The 20,931-nt window shown below is 40.5% G+C and overlaps 1 protein-coding gene across 2 annotated transcripts in view; it reads right to left on the minus strand.

Annotated features, from left to right (window-relative positions):
* Window positions 1-19,445, minus strand: part of spegb (striated muscle enriched protein kinase b) — a 52,380-nt gene extending 32,935 nt beyond the window's left edge. Inside the window, exons 1-3 of one of the 2 annotated variants that reach the window (XM_023950761.2) lie at window positions 19,363-19,445; window positions 18,201-19,274; window positions 12,601-12,870 (exon numbers count right to left, since the gene is read on the minus strand). In XM_023950761.2, coding sequence (XP_023806529.1) covers window positions 12,601-12,870; window positions 18,201-19,274; window positions 19,363-19,369 — 1,351 coding nt within the window. In that variant the 5' untranslated portion in view covers window positions 19,370-19,445. Of the gene's footprint in view, window positions 1-2,609; window positions 2,918-12,600; window positions 12,871-18,200; window positions 19,275-19,362 lie in introns of those variants that run through there. The other variant, XM_023950760.2, reaches the window with a different exon arrangement.
* Between the last annotated feature and the right edge of the window lie 1,486 nt (window positions 19,446-20,931).

Genomic DNA, 20,931 nt, shown 5'->3' on the forward strand with positions numbered 1-20,931 from the left:
AAAATAGAAAGCTACAGCTACTGAGTCACCGCCATCCAAGCGGCTCTTATGAGGCGTTTGCCTCCGTGTGGGTGGAATCCTAAAAAAGACCAATTATTGTTCTCCCACAGTAACACGACAACAACAACAAAAGCGGCTTACTTTAAAAACGGCTGACAAGACAATAAAGTTTCTCTTTCACTCATACTTTGAATTCTGCCACTTGGTAACTGGAGTCACAGCAGAGATGTACTGCGCTCACCTGGACTGTGTAAAATGTTATAAAAGCTCAGGTTATTTGTTGCTCTCACTGTCCTTTTTCTCACCACAGCACCTCAAAACCTCCACTAGTGCACATAATTGTTTGCCCACAGAGGCTGCAGCTGGAATTGAAACAATTTAAAGTTATAAGTAGATAAATATTTTAAAGATGATGCTAAAACAAGATAAAAAATTTGGTTCCACTAATCTGTGACTTCCACAATGTATACAATATCTCTCAAAATGTGAGAAAAGCTCATGTTTTAGGGATTTATTCAAAAAGTATAAACTTGAACTTCTCATTTTACTTTAAAAAGAAAAAAAAAACACAAAAACGACAGAACAGAATAATTTAACAGCTATGAAACAATTTGTAAAGCGATTTTTAAAGCAAGATGTACTCTGATCACCCATCTTCCGAACCCATTTCAGGGTCAAGGGGCGGGAGTCAACCCAGCTACTGTTGGGCAAAGGCGGGGTCCGCCCTGGCCAAGTCACGCCATACACTCACATTCACACCTAGAGGCCATTTAAAGTCACCATTTAACCTGTGATGCATGGTTTTGGACTGTAGGAGGACGCTAGACTGCCCGGAGTACATCCATTCATGCATAAGGAGACAACTCCACAAAGAAAAGCACCCAGCTGGGATTTGAACCGGTGCCTTCTTGCTGTGAGGTGAAAGCGCTAACTATATCACCATCGAGCAGGCGCTGTGCTCTAATCAATTTACTAAAAATACTCCAGAATTTTTAAGAGCCCAGAAACAGCAGCATTTTGGGGGGTTTAAAGTTAACTTGTCTTTTTTCATTTTAATTTTTTTATTCATTTTTGGTATCAGCAATTAACAGCAGCATAAAATAATGTCTAAAAATAAAAACAATAAAATAAATAATAAAAGTCTTATAAAAAAAACAGTGGCCAAAGTTTATCCCCTGGGTTCTCCAGGATCAAAAATTCAAATTAAGTTAACCACTTGCTGCTCACTGGCCTCTCAGTCATTCCTCCTCTGGAACGCCTTTAAAGCGCCTCACTTCCACCTGCAGGGGGAGCACTCCTGCTCTGAGTTGAGGATATTTGTCCTCTTTTTTGATTGTACCTAACATATGGCTCAGTAGAGAAATTGTCCTTAATTTGCACAAAAAAGTAATAATAAATAAAAAATAAAATAAAAAAACATTTGCAAATAAGTTTGTAATTTTTGTTTTTTGCAGCAGTTTCATGTTCCAGCCTTTTTTATAATGATCAATTAATGTTTCTTTAACATTAACTATCTTTCATTTTAAATTCTCAAAAAATAATGATTGTAAGTTAACAGACGACAACATATTAAACACGTCTTTACACAAGAGATCAATTTTGAGCTCTGTGTCTCTCTTCAGGAAAAGTTCCATAATCTAAGAACTTCTGCTCTTTGTTTGATCACACAAGCAGAAATGTGTTTAATGTTGCACCATAACACTTTATTTTTGTAAGAATTTAATGTTGTTCTCCTTTCAGCATACCCCACAGTGAATCAGCTTTCCCTGACTCACACAGGTGGTTTGGCAGAGTTTTCCTGTATTTTTTCCGGGCTGGGGACCGGCACAGGGAAACCCAGATTTGATTTCTACACAGTTAGAAAGCATGAAGGCTCTGCCACACTGAATGAGGCCTGGTTTCCAATCCACCAGGCAGCCAACTGAGCCATCCAGCCACTTTTTATGAATTTAATAAAGGTTTTTATTATTTTTTAGCTTAGAGTAATCTAAACCATGTTTTTTAATCCTTTACATTTCAGCTGTTACATTTGTACCATCCATTGAACTGCTAATGCTCTGAACAAGCTGTTTATCTCCAGATAACTATCAGATAGTAACATCTCTTTGTCATAAGGAGTTTCTGAGAAAACACCAGATCATGACTGCCTTTGCTTTGGGTCTTTCCCAGCGCCAAAGATTTCAAACTGAACTGCAAACAGAAAAAGTTGAAAGTAACATCTGCATATGAGGTTGAGGGGTTTTAATGAAGGCTCCAGCATCTATAGCTTCCACCAGCTGAGAAAACATGGCCACTTGTTGGGCAGTCATGTGATGTTTCTGTCAATAGATGGCTGCAGATGTTAAATGACGTTTATGGAAAAAAACAAGAATTAGAGATAATATTTAATATAAGTGAATATCTTTTCTGCACATAATTTGACGCCTTTTCTGATATGCTCGCTGAGTTGTTTTTTGTTTTTTTTCTGTCTTGTTTTACGTTCAGCAGCAGGGTATTCCCTGAGATCCATCAGGGGATCCGCGCCACTACTATGCACCGGAACAAGAGAAAGGCTCTGTGAAGTCATCAGCAATTTGAATCCAAAGCAATTCTCATCTGCTTTAACTCACCTAAAACAAAGGTCTCTCAAAAGAGAAGAAAAACAGAAAAAAAGGCACTTGTGTCCATGGCATAGCAAGTTAGAGCCTCAGCTACTCGTCTGTGGGAATAAAGAGAAAAAAGGAATCCAGAGAGAAGACCTTCTGCAGATGGAACGCATGTTACCCACTATAAAGGAGACCCCCCTGTCCACACAACGGCCAGCGACAGTGCAAGCATCTTCCCCCGCGGAGCTCCAGCCCACAGGCAGTGCATGCAGAGAGGCAGAGAACCCGGTGGGAGTGATCCAGCCCTCCTGAGATCAGCCTTCTACTGTGCCGGTTTACATTTTTCATTTTTCCCTTCCTCCTCATGTGTCTGCGTCTTGTTCCTCAACTGGTGTAATGAGCAGATGTGGCGTTGCCAGGAAAGCGAGAGACGGGGGTGGGGGGGGGGGGGGGGGGGGGATGCCGCAAAAATGAAAAAAATAAAGGTGCTCCTCACTCCTCTGCGCTGGCAGAAGACTGTTAGCAGCAAATGTGTCTTCGAGTGTTGACCACAAGCACTGCTGGGTTCAGGAAAAAATATGAAGCTAATTCATTGTTGTCCATAGCTGTTGCCTCTTTTTTTGTTGTTTTTTGTATCATATTTTGTACTTTCCAAACATTTAAATACATCATTGTGCTACAAATAACAATAATGTCCGACTGACATCAGAAAACTGGTGCTGAGAATTAAAAACCTTTTTCACATTTAGCTTGCATTTTCAGCTTATCACTATAAAAAAATGCTTTTTTTTGTAATTGCAAGCATTAAATGTAAGCCAAATGTTGCAATCATGAGGATGATTTGTTGATTTCCCATCTCAGGTCATGAAGAATGCCTTTTGGTTGCCTTGGCAACTAATATTCAGCTGCTTTTCTCAGATCGATGGGCTTTCTACATTTATGTGTGAGGCATTGGCAAGAAGCTTTGTATTTTTCACATCATAGACATAATTAATGTTGACTATCCGCAAAAAAAAAAAAAAATAACCAAAAGAGGATAAATGGAAGGAATTTTTTAAAATGGTCAAATGAAAAATGCATTTAGCTGGAACAGCTTTCCTCTCTGCTGCTGCACTGTGGCATCATTTTAATTATTTTTTGTTGTTTGAGTTTTTAGCGGGTGCTAATTACATTCAGAGAGATTTTGAAGTTGAACATACAAGTTAAATGGAGATGTGAGGCTAAAGCACTGGATTTTTGTCACAACTTTGGTTGTATTTGTTTTTTTAAATGCCTCAGTGTTTTAGAAGAATTGCCATTGGTTGTCCTGCAACTATTCAGTATTAATATTTGTGAATATCAAAAGTTATTTGGCAGTCAAAAGCAACATTCTTCCCGCCCTCGGCAACATGTACTCAAGTGAGCACTTCCAATGAAATGTCTACATATAAGTCAGGGTTAATGGCTGACGAAGTGTGCATTATCACTTTTTAACGCACCACGTGGAAGCCTGAACTGTCCGTGGCGAAGTGCGTTAAAATGTGATAATGCACAGTTCGAAGGCCATTAACCTGCTTATACCATGGTCACTAAATAGTAACAAGTTTTTAGTCCTTAATTCTTGGGGATTTTTTTCCGATTTGGATCGCTTTTCTCACAAAAAGCGGACTAGCATACCACACCACGTAAAAAGTCAGCGTCGCGCCGCACCACCGCTGCAGTCAAGATTCGGCGATATAAAGCGATATATATATATGCTGATCTTTCCGATGGGTTGAATAAAGCATCAGTTCAGAGAGAAAGTTCACGTCTTACTGCTTGTTTTTGTCCAAACGATGAAGCAAAAGGTTGTTTTAAAGAAGCCAGCGCAGTGATACAAAACATTTTAGCTAAGTGACCGGAACTTCTTTTTTCACCGTGCGGTTATCCTGTGGTATATCTCTTTTTAACGCACACCCAGCAGAATCGAGTATTCACCTGGACCATGGTATAAGCTCATGTAAACATGCGTTGCAGGCGTCTGTGTTCAAAACTCTCAAATTTATGCATTGCTACGCAGGTTTCTACGACCATTTTTGGATTCTATGTACAAGATGTGTGGCCATTGGACACACGTTAGGAGTTAAACAGGTCAAACGTTGACCAATCAGGGTCTCTGGTTGAGCGCTGCAACACAACGCCTCAAACACACGGCTGCCAGAGACCACTGCCCCTGACACTCTCTGATCGCATCTCTGTACATTGACTTAACCTTGGTACTGGGCGCCCCTGTCCCACAAATCACATTTGTTGTAGGCATAGTTTTACACACCATGAATCTGTGGCTATCCTTCAGTGATGTCACTGTCACAGTGTAGATAGATTATTCAAACAATTACCATTAGCTTAATCTTTTTTTTTCTGCCATTTTTAGTTGAGGTCTTCCTGCTCTCTGAAGTGGTGTAAAAAGCTACTAGAATATATTGTCCAGTGGAAAATAAAATATCAGATTCTGCGTGTTGATTCATTCATTGGAAGCATCATAGTCATGTAGGGGGTTTCCGTGGTGTAGCTCTAGTTGCACCTGTTCACTCACAGGCATGTTCCAGGAGAAAAGCAACATGTCGGGGAAGCTCTCCAAGTACGCTGGACAGGAGCCACTGTCACACTCTGGTTCTGTCTAAAGTTCCAAAGACTCTTTAAATCATTACTAAACAAGCTTTAGACATGTATTAAAAATCAAACTTCCATTTGATTCTGACATGTATACATTCAATTTGGGTTGACAAGGACTTCGATCGTCAACAGTAATTGATATAAGATATTAGTGTGAAGTGTTCCCTTGCTATATTGTACTTTACCTTTAGCAGTCTCGCCGATTTGTGGATTAATTTTGCACAGTTTGCATGCTTTCCTTTTTCACAGCGCATTGTGTATTGCATCCTGATTGACTGTCTACCAATCCGTTCTCCAGTACAGAATGTGTTCAGCTTGTCAAATTTAATAAATCTTCGATACAATCAGATCTTTTCTTTTTCATGCTACAACAGCGGTCCCCAACCCCCAGGCCGCGGACCGGTACCGGTCCGTAGGTTATTTGGTACCGGGCCGCACAGAAATAATAAATAACTCACATTCCTTCCATTTTATATATTTTGGAAACTTAAAGATGTTTGAGAAGGTTGCGTCAGGAAGGGCATCCGGCGTAAAACATTGCCAAATTTTCCATGCGACTCGTTCGCTGTGGCGACCCCTGATGGGAGAAGCCGAAAGTGGAAGTAAAGATGTTTTATTTTAAAAAATTGCCTGATTCTCTGTTACATCAGTCTATGTGACTCTTGACGCAGGCCAAGGTGCTCTTCTCGGTCACCTGATAGATTACCGCTAAAATGAATAAAAAAACAAACGTCTTTGGAAAGTTTTTTTTTGCCAAGGGGAAAAGGCCCAGCCAGGAGACAGAAGAGGAGCCTTCCACTTCCAAAGACAATGAAATCTACATTTAATAGACAGTACTTCTTTTTTTACACCTTGGGAGCCAGTTTAGCTCGTGCTGGTTTGCGGCGCCTTCCGTCCGTGAAACCCGGGTTCGACTCCAGGCTGCTCCCTGTTCCCTTCTCTACCTCTGCCGGTTCCAAGCCCGGTTAGAGAAGGTTGCGTCAGGAAGGGCATCCGGCGTAAAACATTGCCAAATTTACCATGCGACTTGTTCGCTGTGGCGACCCCTGATGGGAGAAGCCGAAAGTGGAAGACTTCTTTTTTACACCTTGAGTGTGGGATGGAGAGAGGATGATGACACCTGTGCAATGTACGATGACATGCTTGTCAAAATAAAAGCCCAGAGTTCGTCTTGACACATATCTCTTCCTCCTTCATCGCAGCGTTGCTACAATAATCGTCCGCCACATCTTAAAGACTGGTCCGTAAAATGTTGTAAAATGACGTCATACTGGTCCGCGGCGTTAACCCTTGTGCTATCCTATTGGGTCAAAATGACCATCGACGTGTTCTCCCTACCATGACAAAGGTGGATAAAGATGGAAAGATTTCATGTAATCCATGGACACCAGTGAAGATCACAAATCATTGTAGAAAAAAGTTCAGCGCACTGTCTAGTGGGTCTAGATGACCCAACTCCCAATTTCAAAGTGCCTAGGATAGCACAAGGGTTAAAAGGGTTGGGGACCACTGTTCTACAATACTGGACTTATTTTCTATCAACGATGAGAGTTTAAACAACAGAGAAAAATGTGAAAAATGTTCATGTCTGTCTGAGAAAAGTGTATAAAATGTGAGAGGTTTTACTGCCTTAAAATATATAATAATTATAGGAATTAAGGATTACTACTTTGAGGATATAACCTATTGAGAGTTATTTTAAAGTATTGAATGAGGGAACACTGTTTTGTGTTTTGCAAGCTCATTCCATATGATAACTGTAAAAACACCCATGTCGGTCTATAGTGCCATAACTGTGTTTTATCGTCACTTGATTCTTATTTTTGGGGTTCCTCTTAACAAGAGAGATATTGGAACTATTCTCACCTGCAAGAAAATGTCAAATCTGAAGGTTTTTGAAGCCAAAAGGTACGTTTTTAATCTGCTCAAGAATGTGTCTGTGGACGGGCCAAACCCTTCAGATAAACATCTACATCTGAAAATAATAATGATTGACTCTACCCCTTTCCTTTTGTAACCCTTGTGCTATCTTAGATGACCCCCCCCTTACATTGACGTGTTCTCCCTACCATGACAAAGGTGGATAAAGGTGGAAAGATTTCCTGTAATCCATGGACACAAGTGAAGATCACAAATCATTGAAGAAAAAAGGTTCAGAGCACTGTCTATTGGGGTCTAGATGACCCAACTCCCAATGTTAAAGTGCCTAGGATAGCACAAGGGTTAATCTTCAATTTCCCTCCTCCTACTTCTTGACCCCTCCGCCTTTTCTTCCTTTTTTTTCTTTTACTTTTTTTGGAACCTCGTCACCGTCCCTAAAGTCCCACTACGATCGTCTTTTGATCTATTTTCAATTATTTAATTATAACTTTGTCGTTATTAGCCAAAATCATGCCTGTCCTAGTCGCTTTCTAAGACACAGTTTCTGGGGAGCGGCAGGAGTTCATCAAAAATTCACCTCTGAGTAGTGGAAGGGACCATTGGCAACCCCGCCCCAATTTTCCCTCCCCATTGCTGAGAGCTCGGAGCAGGGAGCTTGTGGTTCACCCACCGTATTTTCTGTGCCACAAGTAATGCTTGTTTTCAAGCTGCATTTTTTGCGTCTACTCCTGATTCACAATGTTTTGAATTGAAAAATACTCAGAAATGCAGTTTTAAGCTTAATATTCTTTATCTATGTCCACCATTATCAGAAAAATGCCACTAGAACAAGTTAAAAACACAAAAAACACAGTTGTCATCGCACTGGGTCTTTAATACTCCACTCTTTACCTCTCTCTTCTCTTTTCCATCCCGTCCAAAAAATAAATTTATGCAAATCTGATTACTATAAATAACTTTTAGCCTAAAATCCACTAGGGGTTTATACAAATATGGACCTTGTGTGCCCATAACCCCCTATTTTGACAGCAAAAACTGTCCAACACAAAAGGCCATCAGAACAAGTAAAAAAAAAAAGAAATTAATAAATCAAATCATAATTTAACTCAGACATACGATGGATTTCTGTTAATAAATTGATTGTTTTTGCGTATCTGTACATGCAATAACTGAAAACCATGAACAATTGGTCAACCCTAAAAGATTAAAACGTATCACAGGGAAGGCAGACGTATCCCACATTTCCTACCCGTGTACCCGGATGATTCAAACCTGTTTGATTCTCTGACAAACAGAACGAGACTGGTAAGTCATGGAGGGCTTGGCTAAAATTAGCAGTGATGTCTTGCTGTGTAACAAGAGAAATGCTGGTCTGCTAACATCACAAAAATCTAACGCCAGGCACATTCCACTGTATAAATAACTACGGAGAGATCGAGGACGAGGGGCGGCCGAGAAAGAGAGATGAACGGAGAGAGGGAGAAGAAGTTCATTGAGTGATGGGACAGCTGAAGTAGACGCATGGCAACCCAGCAGAGAACTGCACCAAATCAAAGGGGAAATGAGGCATCAAAAGAAAAAAATGTCCCTTCCAGCACCAGTAACGTGTTTTCTGTTGATGTATTAAAGCCTATAGGTTGCTTCTTAAAGCAGAATTCACAATATCACACCTGTATGTATTTGTGGAAAGTGATATCTTGTCTTTTCCCTTTCCTCTCCAACAGCAAAAAGTCAAAGCAGAACGACTCACTACGTCAGTCACCTCTTAGAGGTCATTTCTGTCCCCTATCACCTTATGCATTCTTAGAACAGATTTCTACGAAAATAAAATTTGGACCTAATCTATGACCACTATAAGCTGCACTGTCAATGAACGGTCTATTTTAGAACTGATGTCATATTTAAGGTGCATTGAACTATAAACCACATTAAGCAAAAGAGTCACAGTTAAGTCTGTCAGTCAGTCAGACTCTGATGTGACACGCTACACGTTAGAAGCCGAAGCGTTAGCTGTGTTAGCGTATTCATGATCCCTGCAATTCCCAACCTTGTTTACAGCACTCAAAAAAAAAAAAAAAAAACAGACAGATATTCCTAAAACAAACATTGCTGTGGCTATGCTAACTCCTAATCTTGTTAGTAACACGTACAAAAACGCAGTCCGGCAACGCTGCACGTTAGCCGTGTTAGCATGTCGGACCAATCACTGTCGAATGGTTTCAACATGGAAACGCCCGTCTCTTGAAGCAATGTTGAGGGACTTTGCCTCATTTCGCGAGAGCTGGGAGTAATGCGTTTTCCATGTGTGCCGTCACATCTTGAATCGTCCGGTTGTTTTAGTCTATGTTAGTAACATGTAAAAAAAGGTCAACATGGACTACATGTCAGCCAAGTTAGCTGACGCAATACTCAAACTTCTAAAAAAATAGCTGATACAAACATCAGGCCTGCTGTAACTACGCTAACTCCCAACTTTGTTAATAGCAAGTTTACAAACACAGTCTTACACCTTATCGCATTTTAAATCACACCCAACCTTGCTTGGACTGGGATTAATTAAGGTGGAATTAATTTGTTTTTTTTTGTTCTAGTTCTAGTTGTACGAAAAATACGAACTTAAAACAAAACTCAGCAGTTTACTCCAATTTGGAATCAATGTTGATTCATTCGTGTGTGTTTTTACATGTTAAAGAAATTATCCAATCACATGAAAGTATTTGAATTTGGAATAAACTTGGCTTTTTTAAATTCGAAAAATGTTCTGCATTACTTGAAATTCTTTATCCTTCCATCTGTTTTAGTTTTCTAAAGCACCAAGTAACAAGGAAAGTTGTCCAAATTGGATCCATACAGAAAGCTAGAAACACTACAACAATATTCATTTCAGTCAGACAACCCTTGCAGAATAATATTTATTTCACAACATCTTTAGGTTGGATTTCACAACTTTGTTTTGGCATAAGGCTCCGTTCAATTCCTTGAGATAATTCTTTTTCCTTAAACTTTCGGGTAACAAACCCCGTAACGGAGCCCACAGGTGGAAGCCGGGGGGGAGGGAGGAGCGAAAAATGAGCGCTGAAGGTAAGAGAGAATGAACAATTGTGCACCTGACTTAAATAGGAGGCTGAGCAGGTGAGTTAATTGACTGACTCGCCCTAGGGGAGTAACCTGTAACTTTGTCGAGTGTGCCTGCCCGAAATGCGACGAGTCGCTATTTCAGATGTTGTAGAATTTGATCATGGGGCTTCATGTAAAACAGTCTTCATTCTGCAGTCCACCATAATGTGTCGGCCGGCTTTTCTGGTGCTTTAGGTTTGAGCAAACTAGGAAAGAGGGTACAGCAGGATTCACAGACTACATTTGGGGACTTTTTCCAAGAGGAAAGTACATCTAAAACACACACATCTCCTTGGAACCATACCAAAACCTTTCTGTTTTGGTTAAGCTGAAGTACAAGTACTGTCTATTTACAATCAAAGAATTGATTTTCATGGTTTCTTGCATTTCAGGACTTTTCAAGTATTTTTGACAGAAATATCAGGTGCAGGTCATCCAATAACACAGGTATCTGATAATGATAAATCCGAATAACACGTGAACTATAGATATTTCACTAAAAACTAATACCACTAAGTTTATATTGACATTTGTCCAAAATTAGTCCTGGTTTTAAATCTACATTTGTGCAAATTAAATGTAATAAATGAAAGACTAGATGGAGTTCAAACAGATAAAAGCACCTAAGTGTTGTATATTTTTCAGAAATGTTTCTTCCTTTAATATACCGGGTAATGCTAGAACCATTCCCAACACCATGTTCACAAAGAATACACATGTCGAGGTTTTGAAAGTAACAGGAAGTTGGGAGGTTCCCTACATTAGCAGATCTGTAAAATTAATCAGATAATTGACAGATCATATCGAGTTTCTTAATATGGGATTTCTCTAAAAACATGTAGCTAACATGTAGTTATAAGGAGATATCAGAATAATGATAGAAGTTGAAAGTTCCTGCATTTATGCACCTTCAACAAATATATTTAATAGTTTGACATTGCCAAAATGTGTAAATTATGCACAGGAGATTTAGAGATTTTAGCTCCCACATGAGCAAATCTAATGGTATGACCTCCATGTTTCAAAACTAATGAGTGTGCATTAAGAAAAAAACAAAACAGGAAGTTTAAAAATGACCAGTTATGTGGACATACAGTATAAACGCACAATGATGAGCCACAATACAAAATGCACGTCGACTAAACAGTCACTGGATGTTATTCAAAGTAGCTAACAGCATTTGGCCAACATATAAAAAAATGTAGGATTTATTTCTCATTCTTTAGGGGATTGGCTTTTGAGCATTGATGGATAGACACAGCCAAGCTGAAAAACCTCGGCTAGATCAGGAATTCAAAACATGTTTTAATCCTGCGTGGCCTTGTGAAAATCAGACCTTAATTAAAAGCTCTGCTCATCTGAAAAAAAAACAACCTTTCTAGTAATTTTGCCTGCATAAGGGAGAGTTTAAACAGGTCTGACACTTACTCTTAGAAACTTGTTTGTAGATGCTCACTATGATTAAAAACTTGAACTATGTTTACTCCTCTTCTATTAATCGAATCAAATAAAACTTCATTTGTTTGGCACTTTCTCTACTAGTTTGACACGCACACACAACAAACCACAAAATTATCCACTTATAAGATGCAAAGTACAAAGTAGAGCAGAAAGTGCTCTGAATAGTGTTAAATAACAATCAGTGTATTCACAGTTTAGGCTTATACTGCAGAAAATGAAAAGGTTCGGACCAACCAAATGTTTGGTTCTTGCCTTCAAGCTGAATCTAGACAATCTTTGTTATTTTGGGAGTTTTATAGAAATCTTTTAATGACTAGATTTTATCACAGCTGGAGTATTTGTAGGTAAAGTCACAAGATTTTGAAGTTTCTTGAAATTGTTGCTTGAAGTCATACAAGTTATAAGGTACTCAAAGTAGGGTTGAAGTACAGGCTGAAGTAATTTTGAAAGGTGATTCTTCTCAAAAATTTTACAAACAGGTTTATTAACGCTTAGTTTGCTAATTAAGCAACTTCTTTGCACATATATACAGTGTGGCACAAAGGCGTGCAAACACTGTGATGGAATAATAAAAATCTTTATAGATAAATCCTGTTGCTGAACTATAATCCTTAAATAGAATTAATAATGAAAAGGAATTAAAGGTGATCCTACAAGTGCTTTTCATTGAAGTGACATCATCAGTCCCAGCTCCTAAGTGTCCTTCTGTGTCTGTGAGTGACGACCAGTAACAAACTTATCCTAAAGATTGAAAGATTTGGAATTTTGGATATCCATATAAAGACCAAATTTCTATCTAACCTGAAAGTATGCAGCAACGTGTCCGCTGTCTTGAACTGTATAGCTATTTACCTTTGTTTTTTGGCGTGTATTAAATTGTTGGTGGTAAACCCTGGCGAGCTGTTGGATGTGCAGATATTACCTTCACCAAGGTCCAGAACAGCCAACACAGCACTAGTCCGAGCCTCTCCCAGGTGATTGTTGGCGATGCAGGTGTAGAGACCCGCATCACTGGGTTTGCAATCCCTAATCCAGAGCCCTCCATACTCCTGGTTCTCCATGTTGAGAAGAGCATCGTTGTGGTACCAGTACAGGGACGGCTGAGGGTCTCCAGCCACAGTCACCTTCAGACGGATGTCACACCCTGTCCCCACCGCAGAGTTCCTCATTTTACGGACGAAAACAGGGGGAGTGGGCGAAGGACGTCCAGGACCAGGAGGCTCTGGTACAACCTGGTCAGGGTTCGCTTTGGACCTTTTAGGGGGTATGATGGGACTTGAGGGGGCAGCTGCTTCCTCTGCTCCCTTTTTTAGGGACATTTGGAAGTCAGCTTTTCTCATGGTTAAACTAGCTTCCCAGGTGGATCTTCTATTGGCCAAACGTGTCCTTTTGAGGCAACACTCTCACATACAATCCCCAGACAAGTTGGGTAGAATTCTTTACCATCAGTAAAAAAAAAGTCAAATGTTTTTGTGGAAAATTATAAAGTATTTCTGGAAATAATCAAACCTCTAAAACCTTTGTTTGCGACTTCAGTTTTCTAATGAAGTAGCTACCACTCTCCTGCACACCAGTATTTTTAGGGTAAGACCCACCAGCTCATTTTGCATGAACAGTAGCTCACTTGACTTGTCTCTTGGAAGTGACGGCCCTGCTTCTTCGGCTCCTTTTTCCTGATGTCCACCTGTATTCCTTTGTACGAGGGCAACAACTCCACAGGACAAACTCTTCACACCTACAATCGGTTTGTTATTTCGATGCAAGGCTCCTGTCTCTTGATCTGCGCCTTCCTTGACTTCCAGTTAGCGTCAAATCCAATCTGGTAAAATTGAACGTTAACCCCCCACTCCCGATTCCTTGTCCCATGCGTTAAAGTGCTCCAATCATGATCAGCACCCGCCTTACGTCTGCTGGTGAGTCTGCTGGGAGAAGTGACAGTTGCAGCCTTGCTAGCCTCACAATGACAGCTGTGCGGTCTGTCTGCCCGCTCACGACACGACTCCCGCCCCTCGTGTCATTTTTAGCCAAACTGAGGTCAGTAGATCATGGTGCAACACTTGGCACAGAGGAAGGGGCTGCGGGTACAAGACAGATATTCAGTTTGCAAGTCATGTAGAGGCCAGCGCCAGTTTAGCCGTTTTCTGAGTAAGCAGCAAAATATCCCCCAAAAGAAAAATAAGTGGTTGATATTTGGAATGACTTTTATGTTTGGTTTATTCAGAAGTCATAAAGTTTCTGATTTTTTATTTTTTTTGCATGAACCAACATGGTACAGGTTTTAACAGTTGGTGATCCTAATTCATGTGCAGGAGTTGTACATCTTCCAGAACAAAATTAAGAGAATCCTTCATACTTTCTAAGAAAGTTGTCTTGTGCATGCCCCAAAACATTAGCCTGCTTTTTACCTACCTGAAATGCAAAATTCTTGTGTGGGAAGAATTCCACTTTCATGCTAGTATGAGACGGCACTTATTGAAGAACTAACTCTGTTCGTCTTTTGATCTGTTTTCAAAGAGTTCCCAGTGGTCTTTCACTCATGATTCTGCCATTTCTGGTCTAAATAAAAAAAAACTGTATCGTTTACTAGGACATAGTTTCTGCAGAGGCAGCCGCTCACACAACTGACCGAACATTATCAAAAATGCACTCAAAAAACGTTCACTTTGAATGAACATAAAAAAATTATGGAAAGGATATCCACATGATTAGATTGCGTTACTTGAACAAAAATGAATCATGTTGGTCCTACTTAATTTATTTAGGTTGGCTCAACTTAATGAATTTAGGTTGGGTCAACTTAATGTATTTAGGTTCAAATTAATAAATTTAAGTTGATTCAATTTAAATAGAGCAGTTGCACCCAACTTTAAATTGATATTGTTGCTCACTCTAAAAAGAAAAAAGTTGATCCAATTTAATTGAATCACTTCAATTGGTCACACCTAAGTAAATTAAGTTTATTTAACTTGAATTTCTATTTATTTCTATAATTTTATTTATTCATCTGTAATTGATATGTTGTTCCAAAGTTACAACCAATGGGTCTTTTAATTTTCACATCAAAGACATGAATTACCCAGCAAAGTCCCACATCACAAGACAGGAGCTCAATTACCGCGAACTCTGTGTTAAGTATTGGAACATTAACAGTTTGCCACACAAGGGGGTTGGTCTTCATCCTCTACCAAACTTTAACTCATGGTGCAAAAAAAAATAAACATAACAGTTTAAATCACTAGTTAAAACAGAGTAAAACAGCTAGACAATAAAACCCATGGACAAAAACTCACACTTAGACCCCAATCTGCCCAGATAGACAAAGAAAATGGTATCCCACAATTCCTTGCGATTACTAATGCATCCAATTTAATGGTATCATGTTGGATCAACATGATTGAAATTAGTAACTTTTAAATGGATTATTTTTATGTACAATCGACATGATTCATTCACGTAAGATTTACAAACATAAAATTTTCTGGTTGAAATGACAAGTTACTTTTTCGTTAACTTAATTGGCTGGTAATTTCCTTTTTTTGAGTGTGGGGAGCAATATTATAGCTATCCAGCCGTACAGTTTTGATCAGATTCCAGGAAAACAAAGATGATCAGAATGGAGCAGAGCAGGGAGCCCAGCTCATTTTCTATATCGCAAATACAACTGCTTTCAAACCTTCATCTGCTTCTGATTCACAACAACTTACATAAAGACACACAATTTTGAGTTAATTATCTTAATATTTGTCCCCCATCATTAAAAACACCAACAATATGATTTTCATTGAAGTGGATCTTGAACCAAATGTTGTTCCAGCTATGAAATGTGTTGCTAATCACCACTCAGGTAATGTAGGCTAATGGCTGGGGCCCCAGACCAGAAGAGGGGCCCCAACAAGTGTTGACCAACGTTAAAAACCAGAACATGAGGGTTAAATAGCAGCGGCAGTGCCAAACTCCTTGAATGGGCCTCTGCCTCGACCACCACTTTTTGTTGTTGTTGTTGCAAACAAACATGTTAGAACAGTCAAGATGGAAGGTTCTCTGTTTAGTAAAGAAAGACAAAAAAGAGGAAGTAGAGATGAGACCGTAGTTCATTTAGCTTTGAGAAAATAAGTCCTGCTCAGACTGTTGTACTTGTGATGGGGGTGGTAGTAAATGGCTAAAGGCTGTAAGACGTTAGGAGATGGACTGGAAAATATTCAATTGAATTATTGCAGGTTAGAGGGATGATCTGGGTGACAACACAAACGCCACCAAAGAGGAACCGGGAATTTTGGCCACAACAACAATTTATTGATCATTAAACCTGGCTGGCCACTGAGATATGGTTAAAAAAAACTTCTGGCTGGCCTTTCGACACGCTGGGACTCCTGCGGCAGCACCAAAGGCACTCCAACATCCAGGCTGCACCCAGCCTTCTTGTGTGCTTCAACCAGTCTGCTAAGTCGCCTCAGGCTATTTACAACACAGGCAGGGTCCCTGCCCTTGACTGCATGGCAGAACTGGCAGTCCCAGCGGTCCAATTGCTCCTCCTCACTTCATCGGTGCCTCTGATGAGTGGACTGGCGGTCCAAATGCGGCCCCTGTGCGTACAGGCCCAGTGGTTCCCGGAGTGCGCCCCTGGGGCGTGCGCCCTCCTGGCCGGATGGGAACCTTTTCCCAGAGTCTGCAACTTCCTTGAGCAGGCGTCTTCTCCGCTCCGCTCCTATATGGTCTCTCAATTATGAGCAGGTGCATCCAATTAAGGGGCGTGTCCACATGCAGCATGCAAAGGGTTTGAAAAACACAGCAAACATGCAAAAACAATCATGCAGTTAGTCTTTGTCCCACCTGCTCACATACTGATGTGACACTGATGGGAACAGAGTTACCTGAGTGTTTACTGAGCACGCTAAACATGAAATAAACAGAGATTTTTGGTTTGGATGTAAACCTTAAGCAGGTATGATTTCACAGTTAATTGATGATTATTTGATAAAATTAGATACGTGTTAATAAATACTTATTTAAAGGATCCCTTTGTTGGTAGACGCCTCTAAATCAGATTGTAAGTAAATTAAATTCATTGATGGTAATCACTGGTGCCATATCTGAAATAGGGGAGAAGAACTGCAAATTAGTCAAATGATAGTAATGAGCTTTGGAGGGAGCCGGTTTAGCTCGTGCTGGTTTGCGGCGCCTTCTGTCAGTGAAACCAGGGTTCGACTCCGGGCTGCTCCCTGTTCCCTTCTCTACCTCTGTGCCGCTTCCGAGCCCGGTTTGAGAAGGTTGCGTCAGGAAGGGCATCCGGCGTAAAACATTGCCAAGTTTACCATGCGACTTGTTCGCTGTGGCGACCCCTGATGGGAGAAGCCAAAAGTGGAAGAAGATAGTAATGAGCTTTAGAATAAAGTATTGCATTTCTGGACTTTGCTTGTGGTACAAAAATCATTGTTTTTTTAAACTCACATTCTTAGATCAAAATTCATCTTTAGTCAGCCTAATTGAAAAATTATTTTAAAAATAATCTTTTTTTGCCAGAAAAAAATGTATTGTGTTACAGAAAATTACTACAACAGTGTTTGTGTTATTTCTCTTTGTGAGATAGATTAAAAAATTAAAAAAATTGCAAAATAATGAGACAGCCTGAACTTGTTTAGGATTTCTAAACAGATCTGTCTTCCTCTAAAAAAAACCAAAAAAAAAGGGAAACATCGCCTTTTGACCTGAAATTTATGAAATTTGAGTCTTTAAGTCAGTACAACTTCTCTATTTTGTTTCCTCTATTAATCTGAAGGACAAACACAAAACAAAAATATTTCTTTTAAATCAAGTGACTGTGAGAAGTTTGGTAATCACAAAATGAGAAACATTTTTTACATTTTATTAAACATTGAATTACTGAAACTGTAAAAATAGTTTAGAAGACAAATACACAACAATCTGCTATCAGGCAAAAAATAAAAGAAAAAAATATTTACAAAAATGTTGAGACATTGCTTAAAATATTTTACAAGAACCAGGAAAAGAGCAACAATATTACAGAATGTAAAGACTCACTCCGAGGAAAATAGTGTTTTGGGGTTTTTAACATGTCTTTGCAGCATTTCTTCTCACAATAGATGACATATTTATAGAAAGTTGAGCTTAAAATTGCCTTTCCGAGGATTTCTTTATTCAAATCGTTGTGAATCAGGAGCAGCTGTTTGACAAGATCGCATTTTGTTACATAGGAAACACAACTGGAGCCCTGCTCTGCTCCATTCTGCTGCGTCCACTAGAGCCATGCAGGGTGGGAGGGGTTTTGTCTAAAACCAGCGTCATTTAAAATATGATGATCAGAGTGGGCCTTTTTTAAACAGACCTATGAGATGTTTGCTCAGGTCACTGCAACATTTCTGGATGGAAACCAGAGCCAAAGGAATCCAAAAACACTAGAGCGCAATTAGAAAAATCGCAGAATTATTGGACAACAAATAAAGTTCCTCTGAAGCTCAGAAAAGTTTCTTTAAGGCAACGGAGTGAACGTTTACATGACTGTGGATGTGATTTCTGATGACAGAGAAGACCTGCTGCTTCTGCTGGCTGATCCTCTCTCCTTCAGGCCCATCTTCCTCACCACCTGCCCCAGCCGCCGTCTGAATTTCTTGCCCACAAACGCATACAACACCGGGTTTATGCAGCTGTGAAGCAGCCCCAGGCTCTGCGTGCCAAACATGGCCTGGTCCACCGCCATCCTCTCCGGGCACTTGTAGGGAACGATCTTTGCCCTGAAAAATGTGTCTGTCATCACCGTGACGTGGTACGGCATCCAGCAGAGCAGGAAGGCGCCGACCACGAACACGATCACTCTCATTGCCCGCTGACGCTGGAACCCCCCGCGGATGTGGAGGAGGCGCTGGATGGTTATTCCGTAACAGGGCACCATGATGGCCAGCGGGAGGAGGAAACCCAAAGTGTGGCGGAGGATTCTGGTGCTCAGCCGCCATTCGTCTGCACTCCTGGGATCGTACTGCTCGGCACAGACGTACAGAGTGAAGTTCTTAGAGGAGAACGACGAGCTGAACAGCCCCGGCAGAGACAGAAGAGCCCCGAGGGCCCAGACGGCGGCGCAAACACCCCAGCTGGCCATCAGACGGTTGGCCCTGCGGGCCTCAAGTGCTCGCACGATGACCATGTACCGGTCCACGCAGATGCACGTCAGGAAGAGGATGCTGGAGTAAAAGCTCAGCTCCTGCAGGACGGTGACGATTTTGCACAGGGCGTCACCAAACACCCAGCCCACGGTGACGGAGGCGGCCCAGAATGGCAGCGTGAGGGCCAACAGGATGTCGGCGACTGCCAGGTTTAAGAGGTAGAAATCAGAGGGAGTCATCGTCCGCCTGTTCATGCTGATGACCACCCCCACCACCATGTTTCCGGGAATCGCCAGCAGAAAGATGAGAACGTAGAAAACGCACACAGTGATCATCACGGCGTCGGGAAAGGTGAAAGTGTCGCAGGGCTGAGTGTCCGGGTCCAAGATGAACTCTGTGTAGTTGTAGGTGAAGTTGAGTTCTTCGTAAATGGAGCTGAAGTCGTCCATCTCAAACTTTGAGAGAGAAGACACGTTAAAATCTGTGAGGGTGGGAAAAAACAAACATGTAAATCAATATTTTACAATAAAAGCTCCCGTCTTCTGTAATAGAAGTGCTTAAGCTCTTACCAGTCATCGTTGTGTCTCCTCCACCGCAAAAACCTTGTGTCTCAGAAGGTGACGAGACGCAAACAGACTTCCCTTCTTCTGGCTTTCCTCAGTGACCAAGACTTTCAAAAGGGAGGGGTCTATTTCCAATTTGAATACATTACACTGACACTTTTTTCTAACAATGTTGACCAGAAAAAAAGAATATAACAGCATTTTTACTGAATATATTATACATTTCTATGTTCATTGAACAGTATTTTGGTAAAACTTGTGTTTGGGTATTAGAAAACTGTTCTGACTGGGTTATTCCACAAAACCAAAAGAGAAAGCAATAAGTAGTTCTATTAATTATTCAAATAATAAAAAACGAGAAACTTGAAAAAAAATGGAGAAAAATAATATTTTTGTTGTTTCTTTTTGACTTTGTAACCCTTCGGCTTTCGTTTCATACTCTTTACATTAAAGTATAGGGTTATTTTTTTTTATTTTTTGGAAAATGTGGAGGATAAATCACTCCAGAGAGTTGTTAAAATCAACTATGTTGGGAGGGGGGGCAGACTAAATCTGCGCTGGCCACAAACGCATTACCGGCATCTGATCATCAGCCCATCTGATCCACCGCTGCTGTCAGAAGGAAGTCCCCAGCTCATGACATGTCTGTTGGCACATGAGTGCATCACACTTCCCGCCACACTTCTCATGTGTTTCAACTCACAATGTCACAAGGCTTGGGCTTCATTTCTCAGCAATAAACTAAAGTATGTAAACATGTTTTGGAAATAGGCCTCAGGGAAATATTGGAAGGAGAAACCGTCTACCAGAAAACAAGTTTCTGTCTAAAATCAGCAGTGATATTAAAATCCTGTTTTCATTTTTGTTGCTTTAATTAGGTCAAAGTTTTCTAAACTATGAGACATTATTGGTCCGTGAAGGGAGATGACATGTCTCCTCTTCTACGTTCAAACTGCACCTGATCCGTGGTATTGGTGTACAAGCGGACTTAAAATCATGAAAGTCCAAAACAACCAGGGAAAGACCTTAAATTCACAATCCAAGGTCGGAGCTGAGCTCTGGGGTCGTGCCAATCCACCTTCTGACAAGACTGACTGCTGTCAGGACGCCCCAATTCATCCAGAATTCTAGATGGATTGATGTTGCTTAAAATGGAAACACCAGAGGGTGGATGCATTTGTCAGTTATTGTTGATAAAAAGTGACCTACTGCCATGTTCGACCTGTACATTGTAAAAGAACAGAAAAATAGTTCAAAGGCCACAGAGACCATTGACTGTATATGAGAGCTGGACTGAGTCAACCCTCCACGTTCCCATGAGAAGTACCTGCTGGTCCCGAAAAGCCGAAACCCCACAAATTTCTATAGAGAAATAAACAGCTGTTACTCAAGTGATTCTGTGTCAGAATAACTATTCTTACTCTGATGCCTTTATATGCTTGTTAATCATCTTATTTTTAATATTTTTTTTCTGTAGTTCAAGTCTTTCGTGGTATAAACTGGCCAATCAGAGTGGTTGTCATAGAAACGTTGATTCAGACAGACTCGGACCAATCGCTGCTTATGGACGATTTC

This window comes from Oryzias latipes, chromosome 21 (assembly GCF_053564925.1).
Source record: "Oryzias latipes strain Hd-rR chromosome 21, Olatipes_Hd-rR_3.1".
Classification (NCBI taxonomy): domain Eukaryota; kingdom Metazoa; phylum Chordata; class Actinopteri; order Beloniformes; family Adrianichthyidae; genus Oryzias; species Oryzias latipes.